This window comes from Gekko japonicus, unplaced genomic scaffold, assembly GCF_001447785.1.
Source record: "Gekko japonicus isolate JY-2015 unplaced genomic scaffold, Gekko_japonicus_V1.1 scaffold1553, whole genome shotgun sequence".
NCBI classification, from domain to species: Eukaryota; Metazoa; Chordata; class Lepidosauria; order Squamata; family Gekkonidae; genus Gekko; species Gekko japonicus.
The window spans coordinates 339,370-348,610 of NW_015160257.1; the positions used below are offsets into that span (position 1 = coordinate 339,370).

At 56.0% G+C, this 9,241-nt stretch overlaps 1 protein-coding gene across 1 annotated transcript; it reads right to left on the reverse strand.

Annotated features, from left to right (window-relative positions):
* Positions 1–914: 914 nt before the first annotated feature.
* LOC107113195 (heat shock 70 kDa protein 1-like) lies at positions 915–5,629 on the reverse strand (the record flags this gene model as incomplete). The annotated part of the gene is given in 3 exon segments (XM_015414494.1): positions 915–971; positions 1,972–2,074; positions 3,816–5,629. Coding segments are annotated over 3 exon segments (1,725 nt in total), but the record flags the coding sequence as incomplete, so codon positions are not given.
* Positions 5,630–9,241: the final 3,612 nt, after the last annotated feature.

The window sequence follows — 9,241 nt, forward strand, 5'->3', positions numbered from 1 at the left end:
GCAGGCCTGCTGGGGTGCCTCCCCACACGTGCTGTAGAGGACAGGGCGAGCCCAAGGAATATGGCACCTGGGTGCCCACCTCTAGGTGGGCCCTGGAGATCTCCCAGAATGGGAATAGGTCTCCAGGCAAGGGAGGCCAGCTCCCCTGGAGAAAAGAGCTGCTTTGGAGAGTGGACTCTGTGGCACTGTGCCCCGCTGAGGTCCCTGTCCCTCCCCACACCCTCCCCTCCCCAGGCCCCAACCCCAAAATATCAGGGTGTTTCCCAACCCAGAGTTGGCAACTCCACCTTTCCTAAACCCCAGGGAAGCCACAGAAGAAGAAGGAGGAGGTGGTGGTGGAGGAGGAGGAGATTGGAGAGCCAGTTTGGTGTCATGGTTAAGATTTTTACCCTGCCCTTCACTACCCAAAGGAGTCTCAGAGCAGCTTACAAACTCCTTTCCCTTCCCCTCCCCACGACAGACGCCCTGTGAGGTAGGTGGGGCTGAGAGAGCTCTTGACAGAAACTGCCATTTTTCAAGGACAGCTCTTATCAAAACTATGGCTTGCCCGAGGTCATCCAGCAGCTGCAAGTGGAGGAGTGGGGGAATCACACCCAGTTCTCCCAGATTAGAGTCCAGCCGTTCTTAGCCACGGCACCAAACTGGCTCTCGCAGCCCACTCACCGTGCCCGCTCAGCACCATGGCAAGGTGGGAGGTAGCTGCCCACCTTCTTCACCCCATGCCACAGGGAAGAAGGAAGAGGTTGCCTATGGATAGAGTTGCCAAACTCCAGGTGGTGGCTGGAGATCTCCTGGGACTGCAACTGATCTCCAGGTGACAGAGATCAGTTCCCCTGGAGGAAATGGCTGCTTTGGAAGGTGGACTCTGTGGCGTTGCACCCCGCCAAAGTCCCTCCCCTCCCCAAACCCCATCCTCCTCAGGCTCCACCCCCAAATCCTCCAGGAACTCCCCGACCCAGAGCTGGCACCCCCCCACCTCTGCCCCCAACAGAGGGAGGGAGAGAGGGGCCTCCCCCATGGCCAGTCCACCAGGGCTGTGGCGCTTCCTGGGGCAGAACTCAATGCCAGAGGTGGGCAGCCAGGGCACCCACTAGGGATACCAGCCTCCAGGTGGGACCTGGGGATGTGCAGTGAATTCCAGCTCATCTCCAGACGACAGAGATCAGTTCCCCTGGAGAAAAGGGCTGCCTTTGGAGGGGGGGACTGTATGGCATTGTGTCCCCCTGAGGTCCCTGTCCTCCCCAGGCTCCATCCCCAAATCTCCAGGAGTTTCCCAACCTGGATGTGACAACCCTACGCCCCCCCTCCCCCACCTGTGGCTAGTTTGGACCTGGCAACCCTATCACCAACAGGGCTCCAGCACCCCTCCGTAACTGGCACCCTCGGCAGTTGCCCAAGTCCCCCTGGTGGAAGTAGAAGAAGAAGAAGAAGAAGAAATTGGATTTATACCCCACCCTTCACTACCCAAGGGAGTCTCAGAGTGGCTTACGAACTCCTCTCCCTTCCCCTCCCCACAACAGCCACCCTGTGAGGTGGGTGGGGCTGAGAGAACTCTGACACAAACTGCTCTTTTTCAAGTACAGCTGTGCCAGAGCTTGTGACTGACCCAAGGTCACATCAGCAGGTGCAAGTGGAGGAGTGGGGAATCAAACCCGGTTCTCCCAGATTAGAGTCCGCACACTTAACCACTACACCCAACTGGCTTGGGGTTCCCGGGATAAAGTGCCGACAGCCTACTGAACCAGAAGCGATTAGGAATTGTGCGTGTTCGCATTAGGAAGGGCCGGCCCTGCTGGAAGGCACCACCAAAGTGGCTTTACAGACCACCCACAGTCTCATTCCAGAACAACAGCCAGGATCCTGTAGCTGGGAGCTGCTCTGGGCTTTTCCTCCTGCCAGGACAACAGGAAGCTGCAGAGGCGAAGAGGAGCACAGCCCCACCCAGGCCATGGCTCACGCCCCCCCCCAGACACGCAGCGCCATCTGTCTCCCCAGCTTCCCAATGTGGTGTAGTGGCTGGGGGGCTGGACTGGGATTTTGGAGACTCGGGTTTGAACCCCCACTCTGCCACAAAAGCTGGCCAGGTGACTGTGGGCCAATCACACACTCTCAGCCTGACCTACCCCACAGGGGTGTTGTTGTGCAGATATAATGGAAGAGGGGAGAAATATTCTTGCAAGCCACTCCGGGTCCCATTGCAGAAAAAGGCCGGGCACAAACTGACAAATAAATCCCTTGCGCCCCGCAGAGAGCGTGCCAAGGGGTGGTGTGTGTGTGTGTGTGTGTGTGTCAGTGGGTGTGTAGGCCGCAAGCTCAGGTACGGCTTTCAAAACCAGTCTGGTGCACAATTACTCTGTGTTTGTATGTGAGTGCGTGTGTGCTGGGCCACACCGGGCCTGTGATCTACCCAAATATCAGACTGCCCTGCCACCTTGTCCGTTTCGGCACCATCTTCTGACCCTCTGCTACGCCCCGACACGAGAACTATTAGCAGGCACTTCCTCCCCTCCAAGTGCTTGGCGATTAACCTGCTCTTGCAAATCAGAGATTCTGACATCAGAGTTTCTAGCCCTCAAGACTGTTAACAAGCATACCGGCACAAAGGAGTGGAAGGCTAAATGGAAGGAAAGAAAACCATGCGCTCTCCCCTCTGGCTGCACAAGACCCGGGGAAATGCCAAGTCCCTGGCAGAGGAAGGCCTGATCATTGAACTGGACAATCAGCCCATTTTGTGGCGCGGCTCCATGCGATGAAGTGACCTCCATTTTCAACTTTAAAAAGAGAGAAAGAATGCAAGGCATGTGAGAAACCTCACCCCTGAAAGACCTTTGCCTTTTCTCAGAATCGTTTTACCTGAATCACCACACGTGGCTTCCAGTTTTCTTTTAGGAAAAAGTTTGGCGGCAACTCCCACCTCAGCCAGTAGTATCATAATGCCCCTGTATAAATCGATGATACGTCCTCATTTGGAATACTGTGTACAGTTCTGGTCACCACACCTCGAGAAGAATATTATAGCATTGGAAAAAGTGCAGGAAAGGGCAACTAGAATGATCAAAGGGTTGGAACACTTTCCCTATGAGGAAAGGTTGAAGCGCTTAGGGCTCTTTAGCTCGGAGAAAGGACGGCTGAGGGGTGACCTGATAAGAGGTTTACAAGATTATGCGTGGGATAGAGCAGGTAGAGAAAGAAGTACTTTTCTCCCTTTCTCGCAAGACAAGAACTCGTGGGCACTCCATGAAATTGCTGAGCGGTCGGCTTAGAACGGATAAAAGGAAGTCCTTCTTCACCCAAAGAGTGATTAACGCATGGAATTCACTGCCACAGGAGGTGGTGGCAGCTACAAGCATGGACAACTTCAAGAGGGAACTGGATAAACATATGGAGCAGAGGTCCATCAGTGGCTATGAGTCACAAGCTATAGATAGGAACTCTCAGGCTGGGGCGAGTGATGCTCTGTATTCTTGGTGCTTGGGGGGGGGGCAACAGTGGGAGGGGCTTCTGGTGTCCTGGCCCCACTGCTGGACCTCCTGGCACCTGGTATTTTTGGCCACTGTGTGACACAGAGCGTTGGACTGGATGGGCCATTGGCCTGATCCAACACTGGCTCCTCTCATGTTCTTACGTTCTTAAGATCCACCAGTGCCACGGAAGCCAGCGGGTGGCTGGGAACGCGCTCTTTGGTGTGTCCACATCCCCGAGTCCCCCTCCCCTGAAGTAGCCAGACATGTTCCCCATCCACACTATTCTTTTCCTTTAATGAGCTCCACTACCTGCTTTGGCATTTCCACTCTGTTTCGTCCTCCTGGCTAAAGTGCGTGATGATGGAGTAGCACACGTCTTCCAGCTCCCTCTTCCTCTCCTCGTACTCCTTCTTGGGGGCCAGCCGGTTTTCCTCCAGCCACTGGGCGGTCTCCTCGCACATCTCCAGCACCCTCCTCTTGGCTCGATCGTCTAGCGACTTCCCTTGCTCGGCAGCCCTCTTGAGCTGGAAAGTGGAGGACTCCAGCGAATTCAGGGCTTCCATCTTCTCCTGCTCCGCCTTCTCCTGCTCCCTGTATTCTTCCTCCTCTTGCAGGATGCGCTCCATCTCTTCTCTGTCCAGCCGCCCGCGGGTGTCTGCGATGACCAGCTGATTGCTGTTGCCGGTGCTCCTCTCCATAGCGGAGACGGTGAGGATATTGTTGTGGTCGATGGCAAAGGTGACCACGATGACCGGCATGCAACGGGGAGCGGACTGGAGGCCGCTCAGGGTGACCGTTCCCAGGAGATGGTTGTGCTTGGTCAGCGTTCGCTCCCCTTCGTAGACTTGCAAGAAAAGGCTGGTTTGGTTGTCCTCGGTGGTGGAGAAGTTTCTGGTCTCCTTGGTGGGGATGGGGGAGTTGCGCTTGACCACGACGTCCATCACACCCCCGACGGTCTCCAGTCCTAGAGAAATTGGGGTCACGTCCAAGAGAAGAAGATTCTCCAGGTTCTGGTACCTGTGGCCGGTCAAGATGGCTGCTTGGATGGCTGCGCCGTGCGCCACCGCTTCCTCGGGGTTGATGCTCTTGCAGAGCTCCGCCCCGTCAAAGAATTTCGACAGAAGGTTCTGGATCATGGGGATGCGAGTGGAGCCTCCCACGAGGACGATGTCGTGGACCTGGGTCTTCTTGATCCGGGCATCCTCCAGCGCCCTCTTCACGTGCTCCACAGTGGCCTGGAAGAGGTCGGCGCACAGGTCTTCGAAGCAGGCCCGGGTGATCGTGACGGAGAAATCCACTCCCTTGTAGAGGGAGTCGACCGAGACGGTGGCCCTCACGTTGGACGTCAAGGCGCGCTTGGCCGTTTCACACGCCACCTTCAGCCTCTGCAGGGCCTTGTCGCTCTGGCCGATGTCCTCTTTGTGCTTCTTCTTGAACTCCAGCACGAGGTGGTCCAGCAGCCGTCGGTCGAAATCCTCTCCCCCCAGCTGGGTATCTCCCGTGGTGGCCATCACTTCGAAGACGCCATCGTGGACGGAGAGGACGGACACGTCAAACGCCCCCCCGCCGAGATCGAAGACGAGGATGTTTCTCTTGGCTTTCCAGTGGGTGCCGGCGTTCAGGCCGTAGGCGATGGCGGCCGCGCTGGGCTCGTTGATCAGACGCAGCACCTTGAGCCCCGCAATTGCCGCGGCGTCGATGGTGGCCTGGCGCTGGGCGTCGTTGAAGTAGGCCGGGACGGTGATGACCGCCTGAGAGACTGGGCGGCCCAAGTAGGCCTCGGCCACCTGCTTCAGCCTGGTCAGCACCATGGCCGAGATCTCCTCGGGATAAAGGGCCTTCTCCACCCCTCTGTACGACACCTGCACTTGGACCTTCTCCCCAGCTCTGACCACTTGGAAGGGCCAGTGGTTCATACTGCTCTGCACCGCAGGGTCGTCGTACTTACGCCCAATCAGCCGCTTGGCGCCAAAGACCGTGTTCTCTGGGTTGAGGCCCCTCTGCGCCTCTGCCGCTTCTCCCACGAGGCGGTCCCTGTCCGTGAAAGCCACGCAGCTGGGGGTGGTTCGATTGCCGTAGCTGCTGGCGATGATGTCCACTTTGCCCTTGTGGCAGATGGCCACACAGGAATAGGTGGTGCCGAGGTCGATCCCCACGGCCGGGCCCTTCGGACGGCTTCGGGCCGGTGCCGTCCTAAGCCTGGGGACAGACTGTCCTGCGGAGGCATCGCATAAGTTTTCGGCGTTCCCACGGCTGAGATCTGCTCCCATAGAGGCGTCTTTCCCCAGGATCAGGCCCGTCTGCCAAAGATGGAAAATTGGCAACCTGGGAGGGCCGACCTCCTTGGCTCCCGGGGTGCGGGGGTCCTTCTGCCTCCCTCTCCCCTGGATGTTTCTCCCAGGAGGGGAGGTGGTGGTCTTCCATCATGGCTTATGTCATAATAGGGCCCTGGCTGGGACCGGCTGGGCTTCATGGGGTCAGCAGGTTTCCTCTTCCCCCTTGGCCAGCTTTGAGGCCCGTTTCCCGCTTTCAGGGTTCCTGTCGGGCTCAGCTGGGACTTGAGCCAGGGACAGTCTGGTCGGCGGGTGAGCTTGGCGAAGACTCGGGCCCGGCCTGGTGGTGTTTTGAGCCGTCAGGGGGAGCCAAGGGCTGTCTGGAGACAGTGACACAGCATTTTGCATCAGACAACTTCAGACTGCAGCCGGAAGGGTAGTGTTGTAGCCTCCGGGCCTCAGCATGGCTCCGCCCACAGACACAGCCATTGGTTCTCCTGCCAGATCAAGGGGAGGAGCCTGAAGTGGACTGCTATCATGCCCATTTTATGGAGAGGGAACTGAGGATCACTGACTTCTCCCTTGCGGAGGAGGGCCTTGAGAGAAACATCCGAAAATGTACACCTCCCTTCTTCAGCGCTACTTTGCCTCCTAGGATCACCAGCTCCTGAAATACCTGGAGATTTCAGGGCAGAACCTGGGAGTGTGGGGCTTAGGGAGGGGAAAGTCCTTCAATTCGATTCCCCACTACATGCAGCTGCTGGTGTGACCTTGGGTCAGTCATAAGTTCTTTCAGAGCTGTTCTCTCAAGGGCAGTCCTCAAAAGAGCTCTCTCAGCCTCACCTACCTCACTGGGTGTCTGTTGTGGGGAGGGGAAGGGAAGGGAGTTTGTAAGCCGCTCTGAGACTCCTTCGGGTAGTGAAGGGCCATGGGGTATAAATCCAATCTCCTCCTCCTCCTCCTCCTCCTCCAGGAGGACTAAATGTTTCCAATAAATAATAAATAAGCAATCTATGCAGTCCAAAGATCAGCTGTGATACTGGGAGATCTCCAGCCCCCACCTGGATGTTGGCAACCTATTGCCTCCCCTTAGATGCCAAATTTGTTTTATATAGTCAGAGATGGAGCATTCCTGAGAGGGCTGGAGTGGCTGTCTTAACTGTCAACTGTGGATTGCTAATGGTTTTAACAGCTGGCTTGCAGTTCTCTGTTTTATAATACTGTTTTTCTAAAATGGCAAAATACCCTCAGAGTTTTCTTTTGAAGGGGCTGTGGCTTCGTGGAAGAAACCCTGCTTTGCATGCAGAAGGTCCCAGGTTTAGTTCTCAGCATCTGTGCTTTAAAGGACCAGGTAGTAGGTGATGGGAAAGACCTCCGCCTGAGACCCTGGAGAGCTGTAAAGAGGGGCTGTGGCTCAGTGGCAGAGCCTCTGCTTGGCACGCAGGAGGTCCCAGGTTCAATCCCCGGCATCTCCAGTTCAAAGGACCAGGCAGGAGGTGATGGGAAAGACCTCCGCCTGAGACCCTGGAGAGCTGTAAAGAGGGGCTGTGGCTCAGTGGCAGAGCCTCTGCTTGGCACGCAGGAGGTCCCAGGTTCAATCCCCGGCATCTCCAGTTCAAAGGACCAGGCAGGAGGTGATGGGAAAGACCTCCGCCTGAGACCCTGGAGAGCTGTAAAGAGGGGCTGTGGCTCAGTGGCAGAGCCTCTGCTTGGCACGCAGGAGGTCCCAGGTTCAATCCCCGGCATCTCCAGTTCAAAGGACCAGGCAGGAGGTGATGGGAAAGACCTCCGCCTGAGACCCTGGAGAGCTGTAAAGAGGGGCTGTGGCTCAGTGGCAGAGCCTCTGCTTGGCACGCAGGAGGTCCCAGGTTCAATCCCCGGCATCTCCAGTTCAAAGGACCAGGCAGGAGGTGATGGGAAAGACCTCCGCCTGAGACCCTGGAGAGCTGTAAAGAGGGGCTGTGGCTCAGTGGCAGAGCCTCTGCTTGGCACGCAGGAGGTCCCAGGTTCAATCCCCGGCATCTCCAGTTCAAAGGACCAGGCAGGAGGTGATGGGAAAGACCTCCGCCTGAGACCCTGGAGAGCTGTAAAGAGGGGCTGTGGCTCAGTGGCAGAGCCTCTGCTTGGCACGCAGGAGGTCCCAGGTTCAATCCCCGGCATCTCCAGTTCAAAGGACCAGGCAGGAGGTGATGGGAAAGACCTCCGCCTGAGACCCTGGAGAGCTGTAAAGAGGGGCTGTGGCTCAGTGGCAGAGCCTCTGCTTGGCACGCAGGAGGTCCCAGGTTCAATCCCCGGCATCTCCAGTTCAAAGGACCAGGCAGGAGGTGATGGGAAAGACCTCCGCCTGAGACCCTGGAGAGCTGTAAAGAGGGGCTGTGGCTCAGTGGCAGAGCCTCTGCTTGGCACGCAGAAGGTCCCAGGTTCAGTCCCCAGAAGCATCTCCTGCTAAAAGGACCAGGCAGCTGGCGATGGGAAAGATCTTTCTCTACCTGAGACCCTGGAGGGCTTCTGCAATACTGACTTTGATGGACCCAGGTGGGGTGTGTCTGACGCAGTAGAAGCCAGCTTTGTGTGTGTGTGTGTGTTCCTTGGAAGCTGCATTCAAATCCGATAAATCCTAATGGTAAAAGTGTAGGGGTGTTGGAGTATTTCAGATTCACTTCCTTCAGTCACGAAAGAGTTAACCTGTTTGTTTATGCATGCTAATGTTAAGCTAATTAGCTTAAGACCAATTAGATCTTAGGCTCGTATTTCCCACCGGAGAGAGGGTGACAATATTCCTGATGAAGTGAGCTGTGGAATAGCCCTGGGCTGATCAATTTTACTGGAGTGCTCGTTGCCGCTTGGTTCGAAGGCAGGGAGTGGGAGGCATTGGGGGGAACTTTCTCTCTCCTGTGTTTCGCAGTCAGACCAACAAGATGGAGCTTAGAACTAGTGAGTCAGGATGTTGTTATCTTCTCCTCCAGTGTCCTTTGCTTTCTTTAGTAAAGTTTCCCTGAACTAGATACACACGTGTGGCTGCCTTACTTTTGCTCTGCTCGGAATATACAACAAGAGACCTTGCCTGCCTACACAGATTAGACTTGCTGACTGCAGAAATTTATTTATTTATTTATTTGTTAAATTTATACCCCGCCCTCCCAGCCATTTCCAGCTCAGGGCGGCTTACGACAAAATAAAAACAGCAACAAATAGAATACAGATCATAAAAGCCATATAGCAATTGCAACATTAAAAGGTGCTAACAATAATAATCCAGATACCATTAAACAGATAACAGTTTAGCATTCCATTTGGGAGGGCGCTCAGCCTTCCTAGTGGTCGATCCTGATCTAATATTGTGCGGTTGGCTCAGGCTGCTTTAGGATTTAAACAGGGGGCAGGGCGTTTCTCCCTGGGGCGGCTCCTAGTTGAACGCCTGGCGGAAGAGCTCCATCTTGCAGGCCCTGCGGAACTGCATGAGGTCCCGCAGGGCCCTGATCTCCTCCGGGAGCTCGTTCCACC